General features: G+C 44.8%; 2 protein-coding genes and 1 pseudogene across 6 annotated transcripts; 1 reads left to right on the top strand and 2 right to left on the bottom strand.

The window, feature by feature from the left end:
• Positions 1-1140: 1140 nt before the first annotated feature.
• Positions 1141-2588, bottom strand: LOC108952811 (UDP-glycosyltransferase 83A1-like; annotated as a pseudogene).
• A 1087-nt stretch (positions 2589-3675) lies between these two features.
• LOC103983616 (ninja-family protein 1-like) lies at positions 3676-5618 on the bottom strand. 2 transcript variants are annotated; one of them, XM_009400864.3, is made up of 3 exons: positions 5335-5618; positions 4530-5243; positions 3676-4423 (listed from the first exon to the last, which is right to left on the bottom strand). In XM_009400864.3, exons 2-3 carry the CDS (start codon positions 5107-5109, stop codon positions 4029-4031), a joined length of 975 nt encoding a protein of 324 aa, XP_009399139.2. In that variant the 5' UTR covers positions 5110-5243; positions 5335-5618; the 3' UTR covers positions 3676-4028. The 2 variants fall into 2 exon arrangements, with proteins under 2 accessions (XP_009399139.2, XP_018681587.2); XM_018826042.2 differs by having other exon boundaries at positions 4530-5240.
• Positions 5619-7709: 2091 nt separating this feature from the next.
• On the top strand, positions 7710-11077 carry LOC135583238 (uncharacterized). Of its 4 annotated transcripts, none has more exons than XM_065107698.1 (2): positions 7710-8153; positions 10424-11077. In XM_065107698.1, exon 1 carries the CDS (start codon positions 7772-7774, stop codon positions 8150-8152), a length of 381 nt encoding a protein of 126 aa, XP_064963770.1. In that variant the 5' UTR covers positions 7710-7771; the 3' UTR covers position 8153; positions 10424-11077. The 4 variants fall into 4 exon arrangements, with proteins under 4 accessions (XP_064963770.1, XP_064963769.1, XP_064963767.1 ...); XM_065107697.1 differs by having other exon boundaries at positions 10419-11077; XM_065107695.1 differs by lacking the exon at positions 10424-11077 and adding an exon at positions 10012-10356.
• Positions 11078-15296: the final 4219 nt, after the last annotated feature.

Genomic DNA, 15296 nt, shown 5'->3' with positions numbered 1-15296 from the left:
AATATTAGTCTTCAAACAAGCGATGGACGGCACCAAATAATAATTCTCGCTCCGAGTCGATAGAGTAAGCGAGCGGGTGTTGGTCGGAGTCGCCGCCACGACGACAAGATACGGGCGACTACCGTGTGCAATCCGGGAGCCAACCTTTCGACACTGTCTGAGAAAAGGATGACCCGACGTCCAAAGGACACATTGATCTCGTACTACCGCTCGCGGATAGCAACCAAGACTGTCACGTCCACCTGCCAAACACACGTAAACAGTCATGTAATGTACTTTAGGCAATTGACACATCAGAGGATAATTCGACCGCAATGATTTGTAAAAGGGCCATTGACCCCACATTCAACGTAAAATGTCCGACGAGCGTTCGACGAAATAGCATCACGAGCACGGAGAAGGCACGTGCAAGAAGCAGCTTCCATTCGCTCGTATCACCTCTGTCTGCTCGAGCCAAGTCTCGTCGCTCGGAACCGGCGGTCTTGCCCGAACTGCTGGTTCGCCGACTGCACCGTCCTGCCATCGCTCGGAACGAGAGGCTCTGCCCCACCAGCCGCGTGCCGGTTTCCCAGTTCCTGGACATCGGGATCCACTCGGTGCCCGATCCCTTGATCGACACCGCCTACGCCGACACGAGTCTCCAGTACGGGTTGCCCTTGATCTCGAACCGCATGCCGCCCCTCCTGGTGCAGTGGGCTCGCCGGCACCGGGTGGGGACGATTCCGGCATGGTAGTCCTTGGAGGTCGAAGTGCTCGAGTGGCGGGTTGCCCTAGCCGCCGTTGTTCTTGGGCTTCGAGTAGTTAGTTAGGCGGGCACAGGTTCGTCGCAGCGACGGCGATGGTCCCCGGTGCGCACCGCTGGGGGGTCGTCACTGCACTCCACCTCATTGTCGATTGGATTCTAATTTTAATTCGATTCGATTTCGATATTTAATTCAAGCTTCCATAATTATCCATTTCACTCTGCCCAGCAAAAGAAACCTGGTAGACAGGTTCTAGCTTCGGTGCACTAATAATCGTGATAGGATCAAATCAAGGTTCGGTCGTGACAACTGTCGGACAGGTTCGTGCTAACCAGTCTTGACGAAAAGTAGTACGAACAATCATTGTTATCGTGTAAGACGTCTTCGATCGATGGCATCAACTGCCACCGATGGAACGAAGAACTGACGGTGTTATCAGCAAATCGCGTCCCATGGTCCGTTCTCGAAAACCATCTAGCCAACCCACGCTCGTCTCGTTCGTCAGGTCTCGTCTCATCACCCACAAGAACGGCCGGCGGGATAGCTCCAGTCAGTGAGCTAGTTCTTCGAAATGGCGTCGACCCAACACCATCGTGCTCCCGAAAGCAACGTAGACGACCGAGTTGGCCGGCTGTTCGTCGAGCCACTCCACGCAGGTCGTGTCCACTGGCCAGAAATGCCCCATCCGCTCGCCGAACGTTTGACCTGAAAGTAAAGGTCCCACATGAGGTAGGTTGGGGAAGAGGGTCAGAACCGGCGATTCAATCTCATGGAATGTGTTACAGATGACATCTTCAGCGAGCTCCAGCAGCTTGTTATTCTTAACCACGAACTGGAATATGATTCTCTGTCCATCGGCATCACCGGCACGATTCCATGCGAACTGAGTCGTTTGAATCGACGGCGTGCCAGGGCTCAGCTGGAACTTATCGTGCCTCCGAGGCAGCCCTGCATCAAATGCAGAATGATTAGTTAGTAACGTGTTCGAAGCATGATATGATGCATCCGAGTGATACTCTTTATGAGAGTTTGTGTGTATGTTCATCGTTCTTCTCTTGGGAAACCCATACGCACGAGCAAAGCACATGAAGGTAAGCTTGAAGATGAAGAAAAAACCAAACAGAAAAACTTTCGTAGCATCATCGATACCGCGACGGTAGCACAAAGGACCAAATCATGATGCTGCCGTATATATCATCGGAAGATGATATGATACGGCTATCAGGAACCCACTCGGCAAACTTTCTCTTACCATCGGCATCGAGGATCCCGGCGCGGATCAACTCGGGAATACTCATCAACGTCGCGAGCGTGGCCTCAGAGGCAACCCAGAAACAAGTCGCTCTGATGCCCGTCTTCTTAGCCACCTCTAAGGCCCATGCCATGTTCTCGTCAGCGATAATCCATTTGATCTTCTCAACTCCTGACTCGTTCGTCTTCGTTACGAGCTCTTCTAGGCATCCCGGCATGACCCTCGAGAAACCATCTACTTGTTGCGGTCTTCGCCCGGTGCCAATCCATCTGGGATGGAGACCATATGGATTCCTCGGGCATCACCACTTTTATCGGACAAGACAGCCACAACTCGGTCGTGGTTGAATTCGGTGTTGACGAACGTGATCTGGAAGCCCTGCTCGACCAACTAGTGCGAGAGTGCCAGGAAGGGGATCACATGGCCTTGTGCCGGAAAAGGGATGACGAGCGCATGAGGACGCGAGCTCATCCCTGCAGACCGAGCTTGACGGCGGTACCGTTTCTGGTGCTACCACTAAAACGATGGAAGAAGGCCAATTCGTTGCTGGTTCTCGAAGGATATGTGTGATGAAGGAAGAGTGGAGGTGGTGAATTGATGATGCATGTCACCGACGATGGAACCTTTGATTTTTGACACATGATTTCTTTGTTTTTGAGCGGCAGACTCTGACGAGGTCGCTACAGAACGAAGAGATAAGCTTCGAGAGGACACAACTTTTTGTTGCCTTCGATTTCAAGGAAAAGATAAACAAGGAGAATCTTTGCAAAGCAAGGAAGCCGTCTGAGTCAGTACAGCATTCCGGTGCTGACTTGGTAAACGGAGTGCCTAAAGCCATTGCTTCATCCATGCTTTGACCTATGCAAGGCTTGAGTGAGAGATTTGGATTCCTCGTCCTGTGCTAAAGCTGCGAGTGAGACTGGTGGATACCTACGTAACATAAATGTGGAATCCAAATTTGGCTTCGTTTCGTTCTATCAGATACGAAGCTTTCTGCCAATTGTGTGGTGGGGCAAATTCATGTATTCTCCTCCTCGGATTAGGTGCATAAGTTTGGCATGTTTTGAGATCCAATGAGAGTTGCCGTCTCTTCGTAACTCAACCTGATCCCATTTCTACTTCTTTTTCTTCTTCGTTTTTACGTTGGGTTTTGTTTGATGTCGATGGCCTTCGCCTTCGTGCGACTGTTGAACTGCTCGAAGACTGTGATTGTGTTGGCAACGATGGTGATGTCGCATTCTCCTCGGAATGGAATGGAGGCTTAGGACATGCTGCGTGATAAGCTCAACCTTCCTCCTGGACTTGTGGTTATCGAAGGAAGATAGGATTTCAGGGACGTGGTCTTCCTCTCGTCGAGCAATCATGGGTTGTGCTTTGGCTATCCACCGTTCGATTCTTATCTATTTGATTTTAAAGACTAATTATCCATCTTTTTTTTTCAATTTTTTTATTAGATCCTGTAAGATCTACAAGCGTGATATGGTATATTTTCGCACCATCCACACGACAACAAGCAAAGGACCTCTAAGCTAACATAAAGTGACATCTCGGACCCGAACGAGACGACCACACGACCTCCGCGTTATTTGACATCATACAAGTTGGCGTCGAACACCACGGTGTCATTCCGCAAAAGTCGGAACGGTACCACATGATATTAGTCCGAGGAGTGTAATGATATTAGCTCGGGACTAAGGTCATCATTTTACCTTTATAAGAGGAGAAAGAGAGAAATCCGAGAATAAATGGCACACCAAATGCAGCGACGGCCCATAAAAGATTCATGAAAATGGGCTCATGGTTGCAGATTTCCCATCAACAAAACACCGGCGGTACGTGTCTCACGCCGGACACGTACCAACACCGCCCCTTCCTTTACCGTCTTCTTTGGATTTGTTCCTTGGCAGTCGGAAGAAGCTTAGGAGTAATGAATCAGAGGGAGCATTGTTCCCACTCCATCCTTTCTTACATTGATGGTGGTGGTGGTGGTGTTCTTCTTCTTCCCCGATCGCACTACTTGGTCTGGGGAACCATCATTGCAGCAATGCCGAGGGAGAGGGGTTGACCACAATGTGCCGGAGCGGGTGAGCCACGTCTCCACCTCCGCCGTGCTTCACGAACTCGGCGGGAGTGAGGAATCTGCCATGACACACGCACACAATCCTCACTTCCTCCCCTTCCCTGTACTTGTAGAGGAACCCTTCTATCCTTCTCCCGCTCGGCCCATCTCCTCTGGTGGAGACGCACGGCATGTCTCGCATCATGTCCCTCGTGACTCCTTTTGCCGTACCATGGCCAGCAGACTTGCGTGGTCTGTCATCCTCCTCCTCGCCGAACGTGACACGTTTCCTGATCAGTGACGTGGTGGGATTCATCGCCGATTGGCTCCTGACATCCCGGTGGTGGTTCTTTCCGGCGACGCCGAACCCTGAACATACAGTATCTTGTAGCTCAACATGCAGGACCGAAAATGACTTCAGAAATGATCGAGCAGATGTTGCAGAAATGGTTAGCAGCAGAAACGAAATCCATACCGTGCTTCGGTGGGCAATCGAAGTCGGAGACGCAGCCGGAGCAGCCACTGCCCTGAGACCCGACGGAGACTTGGGTTTCCGGTGTGACATCAACCATCTGAGCTCTGGCCTTCCTCGCCAACGTCGGCAGCAGGGGAGGAACCACGCCGTCGGTCGCCTCACCCACAGCTGGGTGGCCCATCTCCTCCTCCAAAATCTCATCTTTGCCGTCCGTCGTCCCGGCTTTCGATCTCCTCTTCTCCGACCTCTTCCTCTTCGCCTCCAGCCTCTTCAGGCTCTGCAGCTCCTTCCTCTTCCTCTGTTCCTCCTCGGAGTCCGCCGGCAGCGAGCACGTCCTCGCGAGAGGCGCCGTGGCGCGGGGCGGAAACGCGGAGAGCGTGTCGATCGACGACGACCGAAGGAAGCACCTCTCCTCCGGCTCCATCCCGGAGCACCCGCCCAAGGAGAGGCCGAGGCTGAGCTCAGCCTCGCTGAGCTCCCCCATCTTGGCCTCCGCCAGCTCCTCCCGGCCACCACCGCCGAAGCGCCTCAAGAAATCCCTCGGGCAGCACGTTACCCGAGCCGCAACCTCTTCCTCCATCGACAGTGGCACAAAGAACACTGACTACCGAGAACACAACCTATGCTAGTTCTTACCAACGCTTTAGATCAGAGTTCAGATTTTGCTCCTTGTGCTCCCGCCGAAACCTCTTCATCGAGAAGCAACAAAGGCTGCTATAGAAAGCCAAACTCTTAGCATCCTTCCTTCGACGACGCATTACACAGTTTAGATTTCAGTCAAAGATAAGCTTTTGCTCAAGCAAACCTGCGAAAGCTATCATTAGAACCATGAAATATCCATCGACAAGCTAGGTGTTTGATCGATTACAACAGATGGGATGGAGATGGGCGCTCGATCAACCAAGAAGAAGATGAAGAGGAAGGCGAGGCGGAAGAGAAGCGCCATTAGATTGGCGAGAAAAGGAGGGCCTTTCGAGTGCCTTGGTCGCCGTGAATCACCGAGACTGCCCCTGCTCGGACCCTGCGACGTCGGGCACGCGTCGAGCGCTGGGAAGCCGGAAGGGACACGCGTCCGGGTTAGGTAGCCCGCGGCGACGAGGAACAAGGCGCGCCATCCTTTGGGGGCCGCCGGGGCCGTGGCTGTCGTGTCGACATCTGGTGGGCCCTCGACGCGCACGCGATTAGCCGTTCTCCAATGCTCCAGGCTGGCCACCGTCCGCAAGTCGACGCGTGTCTCGTCTCCCCGACCAAAGTATCCATCTCGTCGAACATCGCGTCTGCTCCTGCGACCAATGGCTTCTCGTCTAAGAAACTCCTACAGTACCCGAACCGCTGCCTGCCTCGCCATTGGAGGAGAGGCGAAAGAACTCCGGTGGGACCTGCGCCTGGCTGAAGTTTGACTGTGGTCAACCGTGGCATGGTAAGTTTGACCTTTTGAGGTGTTCAAGCGGCTCTCTCTAATCTAACTCGCGTCGCGCGTTGCCAGGGACGGAACCGTGGCGATGTTGACGTCTCGTGGTGGCTGTCCGAGCCTTTACGAGATCTTTTCAGACACGTCAGTGACGAGCGACGACCACGACGACACGCGTCAGCAAAGTACCACGCGTGATGCCTGGGGTCCACGTTAGACGGTGACACGTCTCCGAAAGGGCGCCTCGTGGTCAAGGCCGAGATACGTTTCTTGAAACACTTTCCGGCTGACTCCATACGTTCCCCCGCTTCCCTACCCTAACCAGCATCGGTGGGACCCACATTGGTTTTGTGGGTCCCGTATCAATTCTCCACTGGTCATAGGGTAAGAGGCCTGGGTGTCGGCGATATTTCTAATACCGTTCGCGCACACCGAGTGTTCGACACATGGAGTGCAGGAGCATCCTTTTCTCTCTTCAAGGAAGAAAAAGCCGGCACGGCCGCGAGTCGCCGGAGCTCAATAAGCATCGTGTCATGCGCTGACATCAACTGAATGCGACAATAAAAGAGTGGGTGGGATCAGGGACGATGAATGCTCACCTTTCTCATAAAGTCGTGGCTGGAAAAATTGGACGGCCAAAAGGTACAAGGCAAAGAGAGGAGAACGCTGGGCGTTTGATGAGCCGCGTCCTCTTCTTCTTCTTCTTCTACTTCTTCTTCTTCTTTTATCCTTTAGATGAGCCTGTCAACGAACTGCTCACTTCCGCGATCATGTATACGGCTCATATCTTACTCCATTAAAACCTGTGACTCGTGCCAGCTAACGAATTTAGCAGAACTGAGGTTGTGATATCTCCATCCATTAGAAGATGGTGTTCCGAGTGCATTAAGACTTGGTTTACTGCTTGATCCATTGAAAGTATAAAAGGTTTAAGAATTCAGACTGATCCATATCAGAAAAATAATATGTAATGCAGACCGGATTCAACTTCTTACATGAATTTTAGCTGTACAAAGCAAGCCAACATATGAAACATGAAATCTACCATAAAAATAAACAAAGGTTTTCAGAAAGCAGCAGAAGAATATGCTTATTATCTTCCAGGCCATGACATTACCAAATTAACTTTCCAAATCACTGAGACACAAATGCATTGGCAGACAAAAAAAAAAGGGTGCTGCAGAAAAGCGTGAACTTGTAACCTCAGAATAGAGCAATGGTAGGCATCAGACACCGGAAACAACCAGGAAAGAGTAAACACAGAATAAAAGCTCATGCGAGCTGGTGACTACATAAATGAGTGAAAAGGACCAAACGTAAAAGAGAATCGGCTCAACACCGAGCGATCTTCTTCCACGTTGCCATCACAGTTCTTTGTTGTCACCCGACAGTACGTAGGAGGACTCTAGGAAAGATGTTAGGCGACTTTTCGGCGTTAAGTCTCTGTGGAACTTCTTATAGACATTGTTCTAATTACGATGTCAAATTGAACCGTTTAAGTGAAACTCCAGTGTAGGCAGATGAGATCAAAGTTCTCAAAGGGATTTTATATATATATATATATATATATATATATATATATATATGATAATTTTAAATTTAGAGTGATAAATATGAATATATAAGGCTATTTTGTTCTATTAATAATCACACCCTTAGTTATTAATGGGCTGAACCCATACGGCTTAATTGTCAGGAACACAATATATGGGCCGTAAATGGGCTTTTAAAGGCCTTCTTATGCGTTCAGTTAAAGATCCTATCTTCCTCGAGGTTGGGAAAAGAAACTTCGAGAGCTCGTGTTCTCGATCCCACCTCGGTCTCGCCGACGATGGCGTCCGCTGTCAAATCCCTCGTGCGATCGTTCAAGAGGTACTTTAAGAAGCCATGGGAGATCACCGGGCCCTGCTCCGATCCCGAGTACCGGAGCGCCCTCCCCATGGCCACCGAGTACCGCCGCTTCTGCCCCGCCACCGCTCCCGCCAAGGCCTGCATCCCTACCTGCGAGCCCGAGACCGTGTTCGATATCAAGTACTACACGCGTGATCGCCGCCGTAACCGCCCCCCCGTCCGCCGGACCGTCATTAGGAAGGCCGACGTTGAGCGGATCATGACCGCCAAGACCTTCGGTCCCGACGATTTCCCCAAGGTCTACCTCACAGAAAGGGTGGAGGAGGACTACGACGCTCGCGGCGGCGGGTACCAGAAATAAAGTTGGTGTCGGTTTTCCTCTTCACTCCATGCCTTTTTTATCGTCGATTAGGGTTCCTAATTTGGTTCGTATATTTCTTGTGTGGTTTCTGATGGTCAATGCATCAAAGATTTCTCTTTGATTGGTTTCTGGAGCCGGTGCAAAGTAGAAGACATTGCCTATGCACATAGGATTCAGATTTGATGAGTTTCCATCTTATCTGGAAACCATTATCACTAAGATGTTCTCCTCTGCTTGTTGTGGTTAATTTTAGGAAGACATTGCCTATGCACATAGGATTCAGATTTGTTGTGGCTCTTTGCACTATCTTCACATTGTTTAACTTCTATAAAAGATAATGTTGGATTGATGGTATTACAAAAAAAAAATTTCTTATGCAAAAGATATTTTTAAAACTTAGTGTTTGCACCATCTTCAGCATGTCGATCACAAGTTACCAATGTGCCAAGGCTGGCTGATGGCCAACTATGGTGTATGATTGGCTGTGCTAGTTGTCACTAGCTTAGATAGGTTGGCAGGCGGGAAAAAAAGGGAGTGCAGCGATGGCATCTCAGTCGCCACTCACATTATACCACCTAAAGCAGAGGATGGGTTATCTAGTCTAGTTGGTCATTTTTGAAGTTGTCAGTTGAAGTTAACTGACCAGCTCATGGAAGATGAATGGCAGTTTCTTTTAATGTTTGATGTTAGGGAGACGGAGGAGGGCTCCATGTTTGGAAGCCACACGCAAGCCACCAAGGCGGTAGCAGACAGGATATCTGCAAGTAGTGAGAGATATGCATGTTTATTACAGATATCCTTTCTCATGATAATGGCTGGAGGAAACATAGAACAGATGAGAGTAGGGGAATACAAGGGGGAGGCATTGCGGAACAAGTTAGAAGAGCTGGTTTAATCCAATAGGATTTGACGTCAAAAGTTGTTTGTCATACAACTTATTTTAGTCTATCATCTGATCCAGAAACATACATATCTAGTTTTTTAATTGAATAAAAGTGAGGCTGCTAAGGTCCGTGTCATTTTCAGTCGCACTTCTTTTGATAAAATTGAAATGATTGGAGGACTATCAATAGATCAATAAATGCCAGTTGTTGTTTCTTAGATGTATCTTTTATCCGCATAAGGATGCATATCAAGGATAATAGGTGGTTGTTTGATCTTTGTTTAAGTACTAATGAATTCCCTATCTCGTACAAAATCCTTAGCGACAGGGACTAAGGTCCTACCCAATCGATGAATAAAATCACTCAAGCCAATTAATTCATATGTATCGTATTCAACCCATATCGAACCCCTTAATAAGTAGATGTTTGATCATAAGGTCAAATTGGACGTAGCTAAAGCTAATTTTTTATTAACATGCAAATCAGTTGAAATAATGAATGCCTGTACTAGGTCGATATAAGCACGCTGTTGGCATGCCTTTGTACATGTCATTATATGCTAAAACTGAACACTCCTTTTTATCCATCTTTTCATGCTGTTAACAGATAGTAGCTTCTTGTCTGCGTGTCATGGTGTAGATGTCATTTGAGTACTTGATGATGATACACTGTCAAATTTTTATCTGTTAGTGATGATTTTTTTTTACATTTGTTGTCTGTGAACCAATATTCAAAACTTCAGTTAATTATGACAACCAGAGATAAGACATTCTTGTTTAATATTTGCTTATTATTATTGTAAGCCGGTTATGGCATGTTATGCATTAAAGCACATTCCTTGAAAGAAGCGATAGGATATGGTTCTTAATGTATTCAATGTTTTCCTTCCTGTCTTTATTTTTCTTTAATGTTCAATGTCAGAGAAGAATGCCCACCTATACTTGTCTCATTTTTTTTATTGGGCTTTCTTGACAGGTCATAGAGCTGTCTATTTCTGGTCTGAACTGTATTACTGCTACTAGGTTGATTTGGAAAAGTGTCATCTTACCAACTATGCGTTCATCGAGCTGTTAGAATAAATTTGGAAAAATCTGCTACAATAATTCCCTAGAAATGCTTTTTTAGTTGCAGGAGAATGATTTGTATAAATAAATAAATAAATTTCTGAGTGTTTTGTCTTCTCCAACTGTGTGTATTATTAATGTTAGTTCTTGTATATTTGAAGATAGACTTCAGGACTGTTCTTTCATCATCTGAATGATCAAGTTCCAGACATGGAACCAAATTCTATTTATTTATACAAGTAATTCCTAGATCTCATATTATCCCTTCTTTTTCTTTTTAATCTTCGTATATCTTTGACTCACAATTTGGATGCTCAGTGCAGAACTATTGAAGTTAAGAGTTGTCGTTTGGATAAAATTCCGTGTATGCAATACTTTGTTGATTGAATACATGGAATTCAACAAACAGCTCCCTCTGAGTGTCAATAGGAACTCGCGAATTCAAGTCAGACGAATCATATGCGCGCATAAACGACGACTCTTATGGATGGAAGAAAGCATCATATGGCGATGGGGAAACTTGTTTCGCTTCAATTGTCACTTGTCCTTTACATATACTTTTTCTTCGATTTGCCGGCATAGGAAGATAATTCTTTCTTTCAGTATCCTGCTTCGCATTTACAGGGACAGAAACAATGATAAGATATGCTTGCGAAGGAAATCGATGAGATTGGAACGACACAAAAAAAAAAAAAAAAAAAAAAACAGAGGAGGACCTCTCACAAGGATCACAGGATCGTGCATGTGATACGAGGTAATGGAACATCGGTGTCAACATATACCATCTATATATATAGTCGTCCATGTTTGTGGAGAGCAAATAGATATTTGAGTAATCTTTGGTTCCTTTGTTCTTCTTTGATTGTACCATATATATAGTTCAGGAAGTTTGTACTCTTGATGCTAATTTTGTGTTTTCTTTTACCTTCTTTTGGTATCAACCAAGGAAAATAGAGATCAGTTTCTTGGCTGTGTTCTATCACATCTTTCATCTGAGCAAACCGTTCTTCCTATCTGGAGGAGGCTCACTTATATGCATGCTTGCAGTAGCTCAACATTCGTGGTAATTTCTTGTGCCGATTCATAGAGTTGGAGCAAGTGAGAGAGACGAGGGTAGAGCCTCAGTATCACGAGTAGATTGAGGGAATAAGAGAAGCAAGCAATCGGGACGAGCCATACGCGATGACTGCAAAGCCTCGACGAGCAAGGCTATGGCTGGGACGCGCACTTGGAGGCAAAGATCAGCACAGCATGGTGAGCAATTCAGCTGTACGATCTCCAACACAAGCTTGGAGTCGACCAACCCAGCAAGGCCGTCGGCTGGCATCTGGCTGCGACTCAACATGAGATCGATAAGCTTCCTCCGCTCCCATTTCCGCCGGCAAACCTCACGCGGTTGTGTCAAGCCATTTCCGGCATCCGAAGACTCGACTCCAAGTGCTGCCGCTGAGAGGGTTAGGGTGTAATGCGATCCCGTATGCTTCCTATTGTCACATGGGAGTCGGAAAATTTTGACAGCAGCAGTTAGGAGGCAACCCGTGGAAAGTGGCCGGTACCTCCTCCTCCACCGTCTTCGGTGCCTGGATCTCAACCCGCACACCATCACTGCGTGCGAGGCAGCTGAGCCACACTCGGCCTGCAGCTTCGCTTCGCAGGATCTCAGATCAGGTCCTGCAACTTTCCTTCGCTGAGGCAGCCCAGCGACAGTGAGGCCTTCTCAGCCATGGTTGACATCTTATAACCACAAGCTCAGGTTCATCAGGCTACTCACGTAAAGCACCTCGGTGCAGAAAGAACTATGGACACAAATGATCTAAATGTGGAGCTCTGATGAGCATGGTTTCTCCCATTATATATCATATCATATCAAAATCTCAATACACATATCGAGACTAGGAGAGCTAATTTTATTCTTATGAAGTAAAAAGATGTCGTCTCTATCATTGTTAGAAAAAAAAAAAAAAGAGGAATAAAACCCTCCGTAATTTAGATTTAAATAATAAAGGTTGGTGTGAGCCACACGGGCGGTAAGTAACCGATGGTGAACGAATTCTCTTTCTTGTCCGGTAGCTGCTCCACGGCGGCGGTATCCATGAGACGCTGAAACCGCGATCGGGCGCGTCCTCGCGGAGAGAGCGATGACAAGGAGCCGAGACGGCCGGTGGCGAGGTGGGGAGGGCTCGTGCGGCGTTGGTTGGCGACGGCGACGGCGACGGCGACGGCAGCGACGTGCCACGCTTTGCAGACGGCACCGAAGCGGACGTGATTGGCGGTGTCGGCGACGAGCTGCTCCGCGATGAGTTCCAAAAGGCCGGGTTCGAGAGTCGACCAATCGGCGCTCTCGCTGTCTCTGTCTCTTTCTTTGCTTATCGCCTTTGCTTGTTTTGCTCCCATGTCGAAGAGGTTCAATAAGATGATGATGATAAGCACGGAGGAATACGTCGCTACGTATGTATGTATATATAAGGACGATGATGCCGCGATATTAGAATTCCAGACGAACGAGTTTCCCGTCTACCGTAAGGACTTCGCATCGATTAGGAAATCGAATCCCATCACGACTGGGATTAGGACCGATTTCCTGCTGCCTATGGCGCAAGCCAATTCCGAATCCCACTGGAATTGGAATTGAGATTGGATCACATTTAAACCGACTGAAATATGTCCTAATATCATGATAAATATTTTTGAATTGGATTTAATATTTTTGTAAACCATATTTTTAATTTTAGAGATTTGATACTAATCTTTATTTTTTATTTTTTTATTTCTAATTATGAGTCCTTAGTAAATTAAGGATTATATATATAATTATATATATAATTAACATAAAACTTAAGAATTATACATCTCCACACCGAAACATAAAATGAAAAGAAATAAACAGTTTGTTTGTTTTTTTGTATAAGGATCACTTCCGACGTTGGTAGACAATTATGTCTGAGACATGATTTTGCGAACTTGTACATCAAAGAAAGAAATGCACACCAAATTACGATGACTTACAAGTTTCAGATCCTTATTGGCTTTCGATCGCAAATGGTCTCTTCTGGTCGAGTTATAGTGTTTTTTTTCTAGAGGTCATATGTTGACATCCAAAGGAAATAGCAACTTAAATCATGTTCGATTTCTTTTAGACCTTACTATCTATCTTTCTTTGGACGTTGTGTGGCTTTAATAGAGACAATGTTAATGCTAATCCTTCATTCTTATCGTGCAACCTTTGTGGCTTACACGAATGAAAATTTGGACCTTAAAAACATCTCTGTGGAAATGCTCAGTTTGGTATGTGTTATCAATATAGAGAGTTGGTTTAACTTCTAATTTTGTGCTTGATGGCTCATTCAAGGTTATCAATATATATATATATATATATATATAGAGAGAGAGAGAGAGAGAGAGAGAGAGAGAGAGAGAGAGAGAGAGAGAGAGAGAGAGAGAGAGAGAGAGAGACAGAGAGAGAGAGTTCTTTTAACTTCAATTTTGTGCTTATTTACGTTGAATTCACAACCATTTTGGAGAAAAAATAATAAAAATATTATTGGAAATGTTTTTCTAAAGTTGAGGAAAAAAATAATTTTTTTTGGGTGTTCTAAGTTACACACACAGTTTTTTTAACAGCATTATATTGGTTTTAATCCAATTTAAATACAGTATAACCTCATTAAAAAAAATCATGTAGCTTAAGTCTTACTTTTTTTTATAGAAAAATTAAAATTAAAATTATAGAAAGTCTAAATGATATATATATTTATTTTTTTTTAAAAAAAAATAAAATAGCTATTGTAACTCATCTAAAGCTCTAAAAAAAAAAAAAATCAAATTTATGCATTTTTTTCAATTTTTCTCAGTGAATTTATGATTGTTTTGGAACAAAAAACTTATTAATTATCATGAGAGAAGGGTTTTTTAAGTTTGAAAAAAAAATTGGAAACTATTTTTTTTAGAATAGCTTTGAAATGGCTAACATAAGTCTAAATAATCATCTTTTAAATTTTTTTTCTAAAAATTATCAAGTATTTAGAATAACTTTGAAATGGCTAACATGGGTCTAAATGATCATCTTTTTTTTTTTAAGGTATCGAAATAGGCATTTTCATTAATTTTATTCCTTTAAAATTTGAATTTATTTTGTTTATCTAGTTTTATCAAATGCAAGTTAAATTTACAACTACTTTGGCCAAAAAATCACTTTAATATTATCTTAATTTCTCTAAATTAAGATGCATTACAATTATTCCTTGTCAGATGGCTGTCATTTAGATACACCAAAGTATTATTATATATCAAAACATTAAAATCATTGTGTTAATTTATATATCAAGCTTTAGTTTCTGTGAAAATTTTTTATTCTAACAAATTTGAGGTTTATGGATAACTATTGACATGAGAGGGGCATATGTGGATGACCATTCTATTTGGAAGAATATATATGCTATATTAAAATTTATAATGGTAATTGTGCTATTTCCAAAATATACAAAAACTACTAAAAATGGAGAAAGAAGAAAAATTATTCTCACCAAGAGAAATTAAAATATGATGTTGGAAATTGTAACTTTTGGCTTAAATTTAATGAACATTTGGGTCTCTTCAACTAAAACTCCCACTGATGGAGAAAATATTTCATAGAGAAAATGACCTTTAATACAATAAAAAAAAATGGAATCAATTTAGACTCACAAAACAGCTTCATTCATCACTGGTGGAGAGATCTTAGTCCAAACCTTTGACTTGCACTAGATGATCATCAATAATCACTCATAATCTCTTATGAGGGACAAAAATGATTCTTGCAAATCACATGAGATGGAGAAAAAAAGTGTTTTAAGATAATGATCCATTTCTCTCTCAAGTGTCAAGTTGTTCACATGCACATAAATCCTTGTCAACTGGTGGATCAGTGTGAAGAGAACATAGTGGGCTTATGTTAGTACATATGAAACAACAGTAGCGACTCTTTATTTCCATGCAAAGACAAACCCACCATTTATTTCTACGAGCTTATTTGGAGAGATCTAATTGTGACCTCACAAAGCTTGGCGTAGAGTAGTAAGATGGAACCAAGGAGGCGAAGACAAGAACTTGGCAAATGACACGGACAAAGATCGGATGTCATCAAGTCACATCAGAGAGATGGTAGGAAAAGGAAGAATAGAGAGGGAAAAAGAGAAAGAGAGAGAGAGAGAAGAGAGG

Source organism: Musa acuminata, chromosome BXJ2-5 (genome assembly GCF_036884655.1).
Source record: "Musa acuminata AAA Group cultivar baxijiao chromosome BXJ2-5, Cavendish_Baxijiao_AAA, whole genome shotgun sequence".
In the NCBI taxonomy this organism is placed as follows: Eukaryota; Viridiplantae; Streptophyta; class Magnoliopsida; order Zingiberales; family Musaceae; genus Musa; species Musa acuminata.
The sequence above is the reverse complement of the archived record's forward strand: the minus strand, read 5'-3'. Positions and strand labels throughout refer to the sequence as shown.